The following is a 17,380-nucleotide window of genomic DNA, read 5'->3' as shown; positions in this document are numbered from 1 at the left end:
CGGCTTCTGGCAGCTGCCCGCGCATTATCTCCCTGGCTTTTGTTCACAGTTGCAGCTGGAACAGATTTTTTCCTGACCACCTTCTTAGTTTGGACTGAAGTCTGTTGCCAGGAGTTCTCTTCCAGTTTCCCAAGGTTAACAAACTTCTTGCTTACATCTTCAATCTGAAAATAGATCATATCTAAAAACCCAGCGAGATCTGTACATGTGGTTTCTTTTTCTCCAAGCTTAAATTCATTTATCCATCAGACCCTTTTTAAACTGCTTAAACCGTTCAGTCATTAGCAGCCTGGAGTATTGTAGTCTTTAAAATCATCAATGGGGACCACAATATTCGGAGCAAACTGTTCAATCTGTCAGGGGTGTCACTGGCCCAAAACGGGGGGCAGAACCCACTGGCAGGAAACAGACCTGAAAGGATCCGCAACAAGGTACAAGAAAGGTAAATCCAAATAAGTAGTCGGTGTTCGGTCCGGGTCGAGGCAGGCAGCTTAGGATCAAAACGAGAAGACAGGCCAAGGATTCGGTAACCAGAAGTCCAGATGAGGGTTCAGGGAGCTGAAGAGGAATCAGGGGTAAGAGGCTTAGTAACTGCACCATATAGACAGAATGACTCAGCAACAAGCCAGGGCTCTGGCTGGGATTTAAACCCAGTGAAGATCAGGACTGCCCAGTGGCGTCACAAGGGGGGTGCGGCCCGCACCCGGGTGACACCATTGGAGGGGTGGCACCAAAATGACTCGCAGTAATTTTGGTGTCACCCCCCCCTCTGAAAAGTCGGGCACTCGGTCATGGACAACAGTATCAGGAGAGAGGAGGGGACCCGGCGGCATACCTTATACGGCCGGGTGACTGTCCCCTCCTCTCTGTGCCGGCGTCCATCACCAAGATGGCCGCCGGCAGGTATCAGAATACTGACGCGCGTGGCCACGTCACGCGCAGTGACGTCTCCTGCGGGGTGACACTCGGTTACCGCTCCAGGTGTCACCCAGCCTCAGGACGCCCCTGGGACTGCCTCTGGTTGCCGAGACAACCAGGAAGCTCCCCTCTAGGAACGAATAGAAGGCATAACCCACACCTGAAGACAATGATGGCCACAGGCGCGCGCCCCCATGCACACACCGCACGCGCCCCCATGCACACACCGCACGCGCCCCCATGCACACATTGCGCAGCCTGTCTGCTGCGCGAGCACGTCGCGCACCCGCAACCCTGCCAACAGAAGTTCTGCCAAGCTGAAAGAGACCCCATGCCCTGCACCGTAGCCGGCAACCCTGAGGTGAGGTGGCACCTCTGGTTCCTTGACACGATCAGAAAACTGTATTGAGAACACGGGGACACAACAGGAGTTTGGAGGAAAGGTGGTTCAATCTCAGAAATTGTAGGTGTTTTTGTACTGTGGGAGTAGTGGAATTCCCTTCCACAGATGGTGGTCTCTGCTGAGAGCGTTGATAAATTCAAGAAACTTCTCCATGCGTTATTTGATATACAAACAATGTTAGAGTCAAATAAATAGACACTCAATCGCACACACCCATACACGCATAGGTCTTTATTTAACCTCACCTACTATGTTACTATGTTGACCGAGAACTATTATAGGTTCCATTTTTATGGTACATACAGACGTGAGAGATTGTTTACCTACTCTGACTCCAGGTTTGTAAGCGCTTCCTGGCATATCCTGCGTGAGCTAAGCAGCCTCAGGGGTAATGATTGGATAGGCTCCCTGTTGTTTTTCCCCACAAATAAACCATGTCTTTTGGTGCTTTTACTGAAATATGGTTTGGGATCAATTATTTTAATTTTTTTAGTTGTCAGCATTATTTTAGAGTGTTGATGGGTCTTATTAAGAAAAGGATCTGAACAAAAATGTTTTGGTAGTGTTGTGGAAAATTTTTCTTGGGCACACAAATCCGCGCTGCACCAAAATGTGCAAAAACAGCATTAAAATGCACCAAGCACAAAGCAATTCCTTCGTGCTTAAAAGCATGTTTGTATCAAGCTCTTTGGTATAAGGAAATATGAAGTACTTCAGTAGCCTCCAAATAGAATCAGAACAGATGCTGCTTCAAGCTGGAATCTCGGTGTGTAAGTCCTCACGAGCAAAGGGACTTTGTTTATTTGAAGGCAACAAAAGGAATGACAAACGGGAAGTCATGGCCCCAACAGCCAATCGCTTCCTCCATGCACAATGACATCACAGGAAATGACAACAGAAAAGGGGAGGGCACCCACGTGCATGAGCAAAGCACTGCACACGACTCACTAGTGTTAAACAAAGGACTCTGAGTCATGTACACTGCCCCAACCAGCCACATGTATGCACATCCGCCATTTTGGCCAGCATGGACCTTATTAAATACTGCTCAGAATGACCAGTATCTACTATGATCATTCTACTTGTTCTTACAGGTTTGAGACTATCTGAGAAGACATTGCTAATGCGGTTATCTATATTTGGTACCAGTACACCGACAAGGCAGATATGAATGTCTTCTTATAAAAGCAGATATGTATCCAAAAGGGATAGCGCAGCCGCAGAGTTATAATACGTACCTCTCGTTATGCGGACTTCGCTTCGCTAAGGTGCATAGACGTTTGAAGGCAAAAAGCCCAGCGCATTGCACTTAATGCTCACAAACCGGCAAACACCCCCACAACCACCACGAACACGTCTCTAAGCCCATGAGAAGGTTGAATACTGACGGTTTTACTGCTGATCCCGATTCAACCAAGTACGCTCTGCTAGAGCGCTCCTCGGTTGAATTCGACACGGGGAGACAGGTGACAATCTATAAAACACACACATTATAAAAATGTCCACATAATTCCATATAATAAAATGTCCACAACAGTAGTCCATATGAGGGAAATTGTCTCTAATTTTACCATGTCTTACTAGAAGAATAACAGGGTGTTGGGCAAGATTTATCAGTTTTGCTATGCAGCAAACCACTGTTTAATCAGGAGAAGAAGAAAGATTCTACTAACAGTACAGCTTGTTCCATACTTTGCACTACCTATGTCCCTGATCCATTTGGACATTTGCTCTCTCTTTAAAGAGTTACTGTAACCTTGCCCATTCAAAGATCCCTCCAAATCAGGGATGGGCAGCTCCGGCTCTCCAGCTGTGCTTTAACTACAAATCCAGTCGTGCCTGTGGCTTTCAGTCTTACAATGCCTTGTGGGACTTGTAGTTCTTCAACAGCTGGAGTTGCTTACCCCTGCTCTAAATCAGCTGTGACGTCATCCTGTACAAAGCAGGACCATCAGCCTTGCACTGTAACTGATGACACCAGAGAAAAGAGGTGAGCACCAACTACTGGGAAAGCAATGGGATAATTTAAAAGAGAACTATGTGGTAAGTGTTTTTCCCCATAGTTCTCTTTAAGGTCGTGGAAGGACATATACTAGCATCCTCCCGTGACCCAAAGCTCAGTATATTGCCGGCAATACCCGTGATATACTGTGATCGCCGCAGCCGGGATGGATCCAGACATTACTGTCGAGATCCACCCAGCTGCGTGAGTGACAGTGGGCTCTGTTTATCTCCCTCGTTCGTTCCTCCACTCAGCGCTAGAGGAGAGGGGGGAATCCCTGTGGGGAGCCGTGTCTGACGGTCACCGCACACTGCAGGAAGACGATCGGGAAGTGAGCAGATCGGCTGCATGTTTCTGCTCACTTCCCGATTAGATAGAGCCGACCTGTGACAGCTTCTTTGTCACAAGTCGACTCTAACTATGAGGATGAATGGAAATCACTCACCTGATAGATCTCCTTTTAAGTAAAAGAACTTTTTACTGGTACCCTAGACAACAATGAGCACTTAACCCTTGCAGTGTGGAGGGAGCCTCACTGCAAGGATAGTTTTTTCATACTCTGAGTTCAGCTTTTAGGACCACTTAAATGTTAAAAAGGTAAGTTTTAAATATTAACCCTGTTGGTAAAGCTTATTGTAGAATATTAAACTGACATTCCACTGCATCTCTGTTAATGAGTAAAGTATTACTTTATTGCAGTAAACAGTTTAAGTCCCGCCCATGTGAGCCAGCAGGCAAAGACAAATAAACAGACACTTTAAGTTCCCATTTACACATATATGTTACAACGCACGTCAGTACCATGTGTATTATGTAGCTATTCATTTACAATGGCACCCCAATGTACTAGTAAAGTAGATGCCAATGCTCCCGCAGCTCACCTCACCACAACACACATAAACGTATAGTGGTGTGTGCTGCTTTGCTAAAAAATGTTGCAGGTGCTTTTTTTGTGTTTAACGTGAGCTTAATATGAATGGGCAGCCTTAAGGCAGAACTCCAGCTGAAAATAAGGAGATACAAATGAATAGGCCATTCTATTATATATTGCTGCAATATCACCTTCTGTTCAGAGATTTCCCCCACAATACTAGATGTCCTCCGTCTGATGGCCAACACCATACAACTGACTTCCTCTGAGCCTAGGTTGTCCTGGACCAGCCCCATCTTGTGTCTGGACAGTAAAAAGAGGAAGCAACGCAGTGATGCGCTCATCTCTCTGTCAACCTGCTTTCTCCTCCCATCTGCTTCTTTTCAGGACAGGAACTGATTGGCTTCTTGTACTACTTCTTCCTGTACCCAGAAGATGCTGTAAAACACTGTAGTAGCTGTCACGATCCCCATGGCACTGCCAGGGATCATTTATAAGAAATATATATATATAGAAAGATAGAGAACCCCTGTCTGGTATTTATAACTTTATGTGTAAAGCTTACCACACATGCTATGATCTGATTGTACAATCTCCTTTTAGATCTACCAACAATTATGTAGTAGAAGGGCCTTCCTGGTTGGTTACAAATTGAGTGGATAGATTTTGTAGGCCCTTATATTACATAGTTTTAGTAAATTGTTGTATAGAGATTGTATGGCCCGATTCTAACATCAATGGCCACCCTTAGGCCTCATTCACACGAGAAATGGGCGGCACGTACAGCTGAGTGCATGGCCGTATCGGGCAGCTCCCGGGAAGGACAGGTGCTGCGTGTGATTAGTACACAGCCCCTGTCCTTCTCTATGGGACTACAGGGCCGTACGCCGCCCAAAGCTCACCCCAAGTGCAGATCCGTACGGGTGTAGGAGTCCTGGCTCGGACGCAGACAGTATCTATCCTGTCAGCGTACAGGTACGGACACCTGCACCCGCACGGACGTGTAGGGCAGCGTACGGCCGCGTAGTCCCATAGAGAAGGACAGGGCTGCCTACTAATCAACCCAGCACTTGTCCTTCCCAGGAGCTGCCCGATACGGCCGCGCACGGAGCTGTACGTGCCGCCCGTTTCTCATGTGAATATCCAATACGGCCGTGCCCTCTATGTTCCTCCTTTTGACTTCTGTCACCAGAACTGAAGGTGAGAGAAAATTAAAAATTTGCCACCAGGCCTGGAATAAAGTAGCTCTCTTTCAATGGGGATATTTGTTCCCGAGTCATCTCTCTAAAAGGGGACGTGCCTAACTTTGGAGAGATTGTTTTCTTACTTCCTGCTTGTTTTACAGGACAGTAAGGGAAGGAAAATCCTTCAAATGAGAAGCAGATGACAAGAAACCTGACAGAAGTTTTAACCATTCTCTACAATATTCAAAATTCTTACTCTACAATACTACAGTTAATTAAATTATTATTTTTAAGCATTCAAAAGATACAACCGACGCCGTAATTATAGTTTTTTTTCTTCATTGTTTCTCCGTAAAACCCTTACCCTTGAATGACACATTGTAATAAAGTTCCTGTTGGCCTTTGTATCTGAAATTTGATAGGTGAGTAAGTAGCAGCTGGAATGCGACCTAGAATTCCTGCTCCTTTTCCCCCCTAGGAATTTGCCAATAGCTTCTACTGTTAAATCGCAAGTCATGGAACAAACGTGGGCAACATTTACCTAGCCGTGTGTTGGTGCTTAGGATAGGTATATAAGCTGGGCAAAGCTTTGGCATTGGTTAATTGCAATACAGGTGACGTAAAGTATTTGGCACAGATACCTAATTATAATATAAAGTTATCTGAGACATACTTTGCATTCACCTTTCTACTGACATTTCTATGTTCCATGCAGTTTGCACAGTTTTTTGCTTCTGGTTTCTGCAGCTTGGGGCACATTAAGTCATCAGGGAATAGTTATGCTTTAATGGAGATAAAACACTATGAAAAAGACTATGCAAAACACAATGTTGAATGCCATCTCTGGACAACAACAAAAAACATTATTTCCACACTGCATGAGTGTATCTAAGCCCAAAAACAAAAAGTATATTTCAGCTTTGCAGCTTGTTAGATGTAGTGGCTGCATTAGTATTTGTTTTTTTTAGGCTTTTTTTTCCCCCCCCCTTTATTTTCACCTATTGATCCGGCCAGTTACCCCAATTCCTGACTCAGGGTGGCTTCACTCTATGGAGGAGCTATGGAGCCAAACTTGGACAGCAGCATTTTCACCCTGTGGTGAGGGTAGTGTTTGCTGCACAGGCAGAGATAGAAGCTGGGCTGCTAGACTGGTCCCCGCAGCCTCCTCTTCCCGGGCTCCAGTGCTGTAAGGAGTGCTGACATCATGCAGGTTCCATAACTCTACGTTAGATGTGAGGACTCCGAGGCACAGTCAATAGAGCGGAGGGGAGGGAGGTGAACTCTGACTGCCAGGATCAGTTAAGTAAAAGTGCTTTACCCAGGGCCCATAGGCATAAATACCGTCGCTCACTCACTTCTCGATCCTGTGCCTGCAGAGAGCCGTGACTGTCACTCACGGCTCCCTGCAGGGATCCCCTGTCCGATCCTCCAGCGCTGACTGGCGGAACAGACGGGGGAGGGCGCAGGTACAGCTGGCTCTGCCTCTAGATGGGCAGCGCCAGCTGTCACTCACGCAGCTGGGTGGATCCAGACAATATCGGGATCCGTCCCGGCTGCGGCATCTCGGTATACTGAGCTTTGGGTGACGGGAGGACGCTAGTTTGTCCTCCTGTTACCCTTAGGAGAACTATGGGGACCCCTTGACCCCGAAGTTCTCCTTTTAAACAGCTCATTATTTTAATGGGAAACAATAATGATTTAGGACAGTGTTTATGCAGAAGGATTTCCAAAGCACGATCGGTCAACTAAAAAGACAGCACAGTAGTAAATTCCCTTTGATTGAAACCTGGTACTGAACTGTCCGTATTTCCACTTGCAGCCAAATTGGGATAACAGCTACTTTATATTCAATACATTTTCTCATTCCCATAGCAGAAGTTGAAATGACGAACTTGCTGCTTACACATTATTTACTCTGTTCTGAAAGAAATGTTGAATTTTCATCTGTAATACTCACTCCCATTGCTCCAAGCTCACTCCCGTGAGGACTACAAACTCTCCTTTCGTTTACTAATTTGTTTTGAGAGTAGCGGTGGCTACTTTGCAACACACACAGGGACCATGGGGAACAAAAGTAACCCCCCTCCAGAAGGGAGGACAGTGTCAGCACCAATTCAGAGATGATTTGAGGATCTGCAGCTGAGTGATGTACAAATAAGATACATTTTTGTTAATAGTTAAGGTACTTGAATGCATTTTAAAGATTTAATTCCTGAGTATTAGGGTCACCTTAAGAGCATCTCTAGGCAATTCATTCTATTTTAGATTTGGGTACAGCAGGGCATAGCTAGACCCTCTGGTAAATTGGGGAAATTCACCCTCTATATTTGTGCTGGTGACCATTGCCACTGGGAGAGAAAATGAGGGGAAATCCAACGTTTTAGATTTGTTCCCAGAACAAGAGGTGAGGGGTAACCTTCTAATGGGAAGATTGTAGTCGATTCAAGTAGTGTTGAGAAATACTTGGATAATTATATTTCATCTATTAGGAAAGTCCCAAAGATTCTACCTGTAGATATATATAGCTGTATCTTGTGTAGAATATAATGTTTTGCAGTTCCGTGTCTGCACCGATCCCCACTTTCAGCAGCCTCCTATTAGAAAGCTCCCCCTTTAGCACCCCTGACCTCCTCCGTACGGGAGTTGCAAAGAGGTTGAAACTGTTCAGTTGATCCATGAATAAGCAGAGCCAGATAGTGAATTTCCATTTAAGTGGAAAATTTTAACATATCTAGGTGCATTGGTTAATAAACAATATATACGAGTAGTGTAACAAAGCACCTTAGGGTCTGTACTAGGAAAATAAAATGTTCTTAACTCTACTCCTTACCAAGATGTCCAGGTATGTTTTAAGACCGGTGACCTCTGTTAAAGTAGAAGTATTGGAAGAGTGAAATATACTATTCCCATTACTCGGAGCTGAGCGATCATGTGACCGCTGATCACTCAGCTCATGGTTTCCTCCCTGTAGAGTGCAGTGACTGCCCGTCACCGATGCCCGCAGGTATTCCCACCCATCTGTTTATTCAGTGCTCATTGGAGGGAGAGACAGGGGAGGGGCACATCTGGCTCTGGCTCTAGAGAGGCCTAAAGCCAAAAATGTTTTTTTTTTTAACTTTTGTCAAAGGAGCCGGTCTGGAAGTCCTCAGCCGTGACTGCAGCCACTATTCGGGCATTCTGACAGGAGCACACTCACTGGTGTCCTAATATAATAATGGGGCGGAGGGAATTATTGGGGGAACCAAACGTTTTTGAATGTCAAAAGTGATTAGTGTATATTCAACCTTAGCCATAGAGAAATTAAACGGGGTTGAACACAGTAGAAAATTATACTTATAAACAAACTGCCACTCATTGTTTGGATAATAGCAGTTAAAATTGAAATCCAGGCAAAGCACTAAATAAACCAAGAGCTCTGTTACCTGCAAAAGGCTATGAATTCCCTTGCCCCAGCCGGTTGTTGGACATTTAGGGAGCAGCAACAGACTGATAGGGTCATCTCTTTGCTCTCTCCTCCGGTCAGAATGTTCCTTGTCAGCACATGTGCATGCAGAACACCTGATTGGTTTCTAGTGCTGCTTCTTCATTACATTTAAAATACATATAATGATTTTTTAGTATCATCACATATTCGTGGAGTTCATCTTTAGTCATTCCCAACATTCTTTTCGACAGGTACCATGTGGATAGTACTATGTTATATGGCTCAGCAGCAAGAGCTCTAAATCTTTCAGCTAGAGAAAAACACAAGGTTTAAAATAGAAACACGCACCTCATTACGCCCTCACACCTTCCATGATCAGAGGTCATTGAAGACTTGACGCCCAGACCAAGCTAGTAGATTCAATATTTATCTCTTAACAATAACCTGGAGTGATTTTCCTACCTAAATAAGAATGGGGGGGGTTTATGAAAACTGGAGCAGACAAAATCTGGGGCAGCTGTGCATTGCAACCAATCAGCTTCTCTCTTCAGTTTGTTCAGTTAAGCTTTGAAAAGGAAAAGTAGATGCTGATTGGTTGCCGTGCCCAGCCACTGCAGTTTTGATAAATTCCCCTCAATGTATATTAGTGTTTTCTTGGTACATGAACCATGCCAAGGAACATTTATCTAGCAGTTGCAAATATCTTAATGATCTATAGTCTTTCCAATGTTTTTCATATGTAACCAGGAAAGAGAATCCTGTTCATGTTATATAAATGTTCTTGCTATGTATATTTTATATATGTCCATGGGGAAGCCAAATTTGTTCACCTCATATGCAGGCTCTCAGGCCCCGTTCTGGGATTCCAATGGCAGGAACCTACAGATTCTTATGTCTTCATGTGCGTGTGTAAAATGTGCAAATAACGGCACCCTGAACCCATGCGTACAAACACGATGCCGCCTAGGTGTGAACCAGGCCTAAGACTTCTAAGTAGGGAAAGGCTGAGCTACAAACTCCTGTAGATAGCTTTTACACCTGGAGTGATCAGTTTTCTGAGAGCTTAGTGGGTTAATAAGCCTACCAGCGCCCACCCATAACTGAAATACCAATTTCTGGGTGACTAAACCTAAAAGGCAAGCTATCAGCCATTGTAAAACTTTTGAAAGTGAAAGCCCTGCCTAAAGATCTTGTACAAGATAACTTTGTGCATTGATTAGCAAAGAATAAAGTGTGAAAGATGCAGGCTGGTATTTCTAATCTTTTGAAATTATCTATTACCTGGCTGTCTTTTGAGTCATTGGCCCAGGACATATGTGTAGCTAGTAGGACCAAAGTTAGAATTGTGGTCATACATACCTGTTGTAGCTCAGCAATGCTCAGACTATTGAAACTATTGGATCAGCATAGCATCCAGTCAGTCAACATCGTTGCAAATATAGGTCAACTATAACAACACCTTTTTTTTTTTTTCATGTCTTCTAAAGAAGGGGTGGAATTCAGGAACCAGTCTGACCATTTCAGCAACCAGCAGGATTTTTCTAAGGAGCCAGCACCATTGACAACAACTAGAGAAAACCTCCAAAGTTGTGCGCCAGTTGTAATTTTTAAGGAGCATTGGCTACCTGGCTCCCGGAATTTGTCCAGCCCTGTTCAAAAAGTTGGGAATGCAGCTTTGCATGTTTTTATTGAAATCAATGGAAACACGCTAATGCATGATATGATGCACACAAAGGATTTAAGGTGTATTTGGGCCTTAAGGTCCCCCTCACATTGTAGAGTCCTGTTGTGTTGCAGTACTGCATGTATATTAATGTGCATTATTTGGTTTGTTAACATGTGCTGTGCTATGGAAACTAATTAATTTAGAACCATGGTTCTCAACTGGTGGGTCGTGACCCAAAAGTGGGCCGCAACCCTTGTACAGTGGGTCGCCGCATCTTGTCTACTGTGCTAGGTGTGAGGCTGTTCAGCCTCCACCTAGCTCAGCATTGTCACTTCTCGAACCAAGCAGCCATTCAAAATATGCTGCCTGGTGCCCAGTGTCAGCTTGAGGTGGGGTGGGCTGACGCATGGCCACGAGGGAGCTCCATTCATACGTGTATTGCTTACAGCTCCCTCACGTGTCCTGTAGAGGTGCCTGGACTGGAGTGACGTCACATTCTGGCTCCCGGCACCTCTACAGGGTGCATAAGGGAGCTGTACAGGAAATGCACATATAGATGGAGCCCCGTCACAGCACAGCAGCCCACACTGGACCCCAGGTTGAGCATCTACTCCAGTTCTTGTAAGGTAGGGAGACTGGGTGGATTTTTAAAAAAGAAAGAAAAACTAAATAAAAATTTTTTGGCGTGTGTGTGTATTTGAGAATGTCTGTGGTTGTGTGTGTCTGTCAGTGTTTTTGAGGGTCTGTTCACACTAGTACAGTGCGTTAATCCTGCAGTCCCATGCCATTAAAGCATCATACCAAGCAATCGCACTTGCCATGCATTCAGGTGCAGAATTTGCGTTGCCATTCATTTGAATGTTACCTCAAATGCATCTCCCTTCCCCGTTCGATCGACAGCACCGGAAGGCATGGTACCACAATGACGTGCATTCCAGTGCAGTGCAACTTGGGTCGTGACTTAATGACCAAGGACAAATGTGGGTCCTGAGGTTACACCAGCTGAGAACCACTGATTTAGAATGAACAGCCAACACGTTGCAATTGAAGGAAGACCAGACCTTTTTATGGGCAGCACCCCACAATACATGGCCTGTGTATCGTGGTACACTGCAGTGTGGCCCCTTGACACCCACTATACTCGTACAGAGTGCCGTATGATACGGTAACACACAATTTTGCCTTACCTTAGCTCCTAGGTGTGTTTCTGATGGAGAAAAGCCCTTTTGATAATGATCGGTAAAAGATTTGCATGTTTAGTAAAAGATTTACCAAGCAATTTTTACGTAAAATCCCCCTTTGAGCACGCATCTTATTTTTCATGTCATCGCTGACATTAATTTAATTGGCCTTGTTAACCCAAGGAGGAGGTTCTTTCTCATCTTCACCCTGCCTGGCATTGAGCATTCATTCAGTGTAAATATTTTCAAGGCATTGCATGCTAGGGACAGACCCCTGTGGTTTTTCACTTGATAGAAGTTACCGAAATAGCGCGAGCAGCCAGGTGCTTGGAAAGTACCAATTACTGTTTATCTACTTGTAACTTTAGCTTTTACGTTTTGTAGTGTGTTTGCATTTCACAATTTGCTTCTGAATAGTTTCCGTAACAAAAACATTTCCAGTAGTAAAGCAACTGGCTTCCTTTAACTACACGGTACAAAGAGCTAAGGCAATGAGTTTAATTTTCAAGTAACACTGAACCTCTCATATAAGCTTTAAAGTGACCCTAAACTGAAGAGTTAAATCTTAAAAATGCATTCAAGTACCTTAATTATTAACAAAAATGAATCTTATTTGTGTATCACTTGGGTGAAGATCCTCAAATCATCTCTGAATTGGTGCTGACACTGTCCTTCCTACTGGAGGGTGGCTACTTGTGTTCCCCATGGTCCCTGTGTGTGCTGTAAAGTAGTCACCACTCCAAGCTCAGTTCCATGATGGACTACAATCTCACGTTTGGTTTATTTGTATTGCGATTGTAGTCCATCACAGGAGTGAGCTTGGGGCGGTGACTACTTTACAACACACACAGGGACCAATGGGAACAAAAGTAGCCACCCTCCAGAAGAAAGCACAGTGTCCGTACCAATTCAGAGATGATATGAGGATCTACAGCCGAGTGATACACAAATAAGATACATTTTTGTTAATAATTAAGGTACTTGAATGTTTGTTTTTTTAAGATTTAACTCCTTAGTTTAGTGTCACTTTAATTGGATTTTATTTGCATGATTGTTTAAGGAGCCAAGTTGGCAGAGGGAAAGTTTGTAGTGTAATAGTGCCCCTAGTGGTAATTGTAGGACACTGCGCTTTAATGTGATCATTTAAAAGGTATCCTCTCTCTGTTTGAATTGCTGCTTTACAGATGGACTGGCTGAGAAATATGATGGAACCGTATTTCTGATTGACCAAAAAGGTGTCTGAGAGCATTGTACTTCAGGGCACCAGAGGGGGAAAAAATGGTAGTACCCCGCAGGTGGGAGAAAGATGCTTGGCTGATCATCTTCCTCTTTCTTACAGTACAGTACTGGTGAAAAAGGGGTACAGATGAATTGTTGTATAGGCATTGGGGATGGGAGGGTTTGCCAGAGATGAGTGGTAAAAGAGAGAGCACGGACATATAAAGTGCTGCTAGCAAGAGACCACTGTGGTTATAGAAATTGTTGACTGCATGCATGCTTATTAATTGAAGTAGAAGGTGCATAAGCTTCTGTTTATTCATGGTAGCCTTTGACGTCTACTATAATTGGTCCTGATGCAGTTTTTTTTTCCTTTTTGTTCCCCTCCAGTATGATGCAATGCCGATTCAGTCCAACGTGGCCATGTGCTCCTGCCCATCTCCTTCATTAGTGATTAACCCTGACTCCAGCTCTCCAGGAACCCTAGCAAGCTGCAGCAGCCAAGCAGGTTCCACCAATGAAACGAAAACCACAGACTTCAGACCCACTTCAGAATCTGAGCAGAATACTGGGCAACAACAAACACAGCAGCCTCGAAAGAAACATCCGCAAGACTTCAAGTTTGGCAAAATCCTTGGTGAAGGATCCTTCTCGACAGTAAGTTCACCATTGCTAGCAATTGGAGTATTTTACTTCTTAATGATTTTCTTTAAAGAACACCGGGCAAACAAAAGTCTTACCCTTGCAGTGGGGCTATGCCTGTACTTTAATGGTTTAAGTGCTCTTTTTGTCCAGGGAACTCAAATAAAACTGTAATACTCACCTGATCCTCTGTCCTGCCAGCTCCCTCTGGGATGCTAGACTAGTCCCTACAGCCTCTTCTACCCTGGGCTCTGGTGGTCCAAGGACTGCTGACGTCATCATGTGTTATGCATGTCCATTGACTTGCATTAATTGTTAGGATGCCGTAGCCATAGCGGAGGGGGAGAGAGGTTATCATTGACCACTGCGGGGCCAAGGATCAGGTGAGTAATCCAGCTTTATCTGAGCCCCCTAGACAAAATAGGCACTTAACTCTTTGCATTGCAGGGGTAGCCCCACAACAACATTTTAATAAACATTTTATTTATCATTAATGATCACTTTAACAGTTCACCAGGGCAGGTAGTAGCTAAATTAATTATTTTGTCATGAAGTAAGTATCACATGATATAGGCATATTTCTTTATTTTCCATCACTTTCTGGTTTAGTCCCGAGCTGGGCCTACTGCCCCCAACACCTCAGTGTGTGTGTGTGTGTGTGTGTGTGTGTGTGTGTGTGTGTGTGTGTGTGTAGCTGCAGCAGCCCCATGTAAAGCTGGAAGAATTTACAAGAATTGGCTGAAATTCTAACCAAGGGCGGCCCTGCCGGCATTGCCCAGCTTGTTAGACTTGAATTGAAAAATCAAAGGATCCTAGCTGACAATTATTGGCCAGACAGTGCCCTTCAGCCAATCAGCTGGTATTCTGACAACTGGCACCCATAGAATACAGAATAGCTGGCAGGAGAGATTCCTCTATCTGTAGAAGAAAAAAAACTACTCGTGTATGGTCAGTTTAAGTCATGTGAAATCACCTTCTGGCTTCACAGCAGAAACACTCCTCTGAGCACCCTACTACAGTTTCTTGACTGGATACAGTAAACAATGGAGAGAGAGATATGCAACTGGAGACTGTTTCAGTGCCTGTCTGTCATCCACACTGTTTTTTTTTTTACTCTCTCTGCGCATTACTGGTCTGGGACATAACAATTAACACAACATAGAGCCCAAAAAGTGTAACAGATTGTATTTGTAGGCTTTCTACAGTAAGTACCTAGAACTGCCTCATGCTTTCCTAGGATACTTGTGCCCTATCACTCTTATTTCCCATAATGTCGCTGAGAAAATCTGGCCACCCAACACATGTCCATTGAGAGGCGTCAGGCAGAAGACAAAAGCTTGTTTTCATATAATCCTAAGAAGTCTAAAAGTATGTGCAGGAACCTCCTTGTGCCTGAATGTTATTCACAGTTGGTCAGGTTTTAAGGTACCAGGTTTACTTGAATACAGTTTATGTACAAAAATGCTAAATTCACTACAGAGCAATGATGTTACCTAGCATAAGCTCTTCCTATGTTACTGCAGAGGTCATGCAGAGACTACAATGTAAAGGTGCCCATAAACTCTGCGATTTGTCCACGAATGGTTTTCCAAGGATAATCAATCAGTTGATTGAACGCCAACGATTTTAATTACTGTACTCCTGGCCGAATTTCATCAATCGGTCAGGCTGGAAAACTTTTTTTCAAATCGATGGATTAGTGGCGTTTTCGTCTGTAAAAAAAAAAAAATCGCAGCAAGAACACTGCACATGAGCAAACAAAAGTGCGTTCTGTCGATCGACAAATTCAGTGAGTTAGTATTGCTAACGAACGATTGTCGACATTTGTCTGTGCATGATGAGATATTTGGGCGGAAATCGAACGAGGGTTTGATGACGACACAAAGGAAATCGAACGATAATCACAGAGTGTATGGCCAGCTTAAGAAATATTTTTGTATGTCATTCATGTCTTTGCATCAGTGCAAATCTGTGGTGAAAAGCTTGGTCACAATTTTTTTTTTTTACATTTTATTAAGTTTTTTAATAAAACAGCAAAATGACAAAGCATAAAAAGGAAATCACATAGTCATGTCACATGCAAATAAAAAGAAATAAAAATGACATGTAAAATTTTACGACTTCAAGATGGTATAACACTGATTTTCAATGTTTGGGCATCTTTCCACCAGCCTACATCTGTATAGTGGCCTAGCCTATAACTGCCATAGCTAGCTAGGAGTATAATCCTCTGGTAGTTCCAACTGACCTAGGGCTTTGTCTAGCCTCTTCTCTAGGTACCATTTTGTGAGTTTGAATGGATAGATTAGAGCATACAGCTCTACCCCTGAGTAATTATGTAATATGAAAGATTCCCATTTCATAAAAAAGATTGAGGTGTACCGATCAGGGTCTAAAGTGGCTTTGAGTCTCTCTTTCCACACCAATGATGTCAGTGCCGTCGCAAAATGATTGGATGATGGTGGTTGCATGGAAAGCCAATGGTGCATAATTATACGTTTTTGCTAGCAACAGAGCCACATAGATCCATGCCTGTTTCAACCTACTGAGTGTGGGTAGAGGGTTCCAGTAGCTAAAAAGACAGAGCCAGGGTTCACGGATTAGAGGGATTCCCAGTATATTGGACATGTAAGAAAGTACCGAGTCCCAGAAAGTGACAATATGTGGACAGTCCCAAAGACCATGTCGGAGAGAAGCCCCCTCCAGGGTACATTTGGGGCAAGCTGTTAAGTAGGGGCTTGGTTGGTCACTGTTCCCGATATCAGAATGTACATTAGATTCATATACATGCTGATTCATTGAAAGTTAATGTTTTTGTATTGTATTTTTTAAAATTATCTTCTACTTATGGCTAATAAACACTAATTAGGATTAATTTGGAAGGAATGTCAGTATCTATGTCACCTTTGTTACAGAAAGCACCACAAACCCTCGCAGGACAACTTCTTCAACCAATTCTATTTTTCTTAATGTACTTCTATTGGTTACTACTTTCATATTCATGTTTAAATATTTATGTTAAGGTGTAATTCTATGCATGTCCTCTATCAAACAGTAAAACCACTTTGTTTTTACCTTTGCAGGTTGTTTTGGCTAAAGAGTTAACTACAGGAAGAGAGTATGCCAGTAAGTAGAGGTGCAGCGAAATGAAAATTTAGAAACCGAAATGAAAAAAAAAATGTCAGGCAGAAACCGTTTTTTATTCTAACTTTTTAAAATGTTTAAAAATATTTAATTTTTATTTCTTTTTTATAAACGTTTATATTTAATTTTTATGAAAGATTTTTATTTTTGACTTTACTTTTAGGTGCTTTGGGGAAATATTAGGGATCTAAACAGACCCCTGATATTTCCCTTTTTAAAATAGAAAAAGAGATTGAGAACACAGAGACCTCAATCTTTTTTTCTGCAGCCCCTGTTATAAATGAACAGGAATCCTCCTCTGAGTGTTCCTGTTCATTCATAACATGAGGGCAGAGTGTGTTTACTATAACCACAATCATGAATGAACAGGAGGTGATGTAGATCACTTCCCATTCATTCATAATTGAGGATATAGTCAACATGCTATGTCAATTATTTACAAACACTCAGCGATCACTGATCACTGACTGCTTGTACCGCTCTCCTTCCTGACAGCTGTCACAGGAGGCGGGCGGTGCGGGAGGAGAGACGGCGCTGGCTGTCTCCGCCCATACACCGCTCTCCCGATCTGTGACAGGAGGCTGAGCAGTGCGGGGAGAAGAGACGCCAGCCGCTCACATCGCTCTCCTCCCGCAGCACTCGGCCTCCTGTGACAATTCTCTCCTCCCCACTGGGACACAGAGCAGCGCCCAGCAAGGAGGAGAGAAAGAACAGACACACCACTATA

The 17,380-nt window shown here is 43.7% G+C and overlaps 1 protein-coding gene across 1 annotated transcript in view; it reads left to right on the top strand.

Moving 5' to 3' along the window:
- The window catches only part of PDPK1 (3-phosphoinositide dependent protein kinase 1), a 63,078-nt gene that overhangs the window by 26,260 nt on the left and 19,438 nt on the right, over window positions 1-17,380 (top strand). Inside the window, exons 2-3 of the mRNA XM_018565808.1 lie at window positions 13,258-13,524; window positions 16,593-16,635. Of these exons, the coding sequence (XP_018421310.1) occupies window positions 13,258-13,524; window positions 16,593-16,635 (310 nt within the window). The remainder of the gene's footprint in view (window positions 1-13,257; window positions 13,525-16,592; window positions 16,636-17,380) is intronic.

Source organism: Nanorana parkeri, unplaced genomic scaffold, assembly GCF_000935625.1.
Source record: "Nanorana parkeri isolate BGI_ZX_2015 unplaced genomic scaffold, ASM93562v1 scaffold889, whole genome shotgun sequence".
NCBI lineage: Eukaryota > Metazoa > Chordata > Amphibia > Anura > Dicroglossidae > Nanorana > Nanorana parkeri.
The sequence above is the reverse complement of the archived record's forward strand: the minus strand, read 5'-3'. Positions and strand labels throughout refer to the sequence as shown.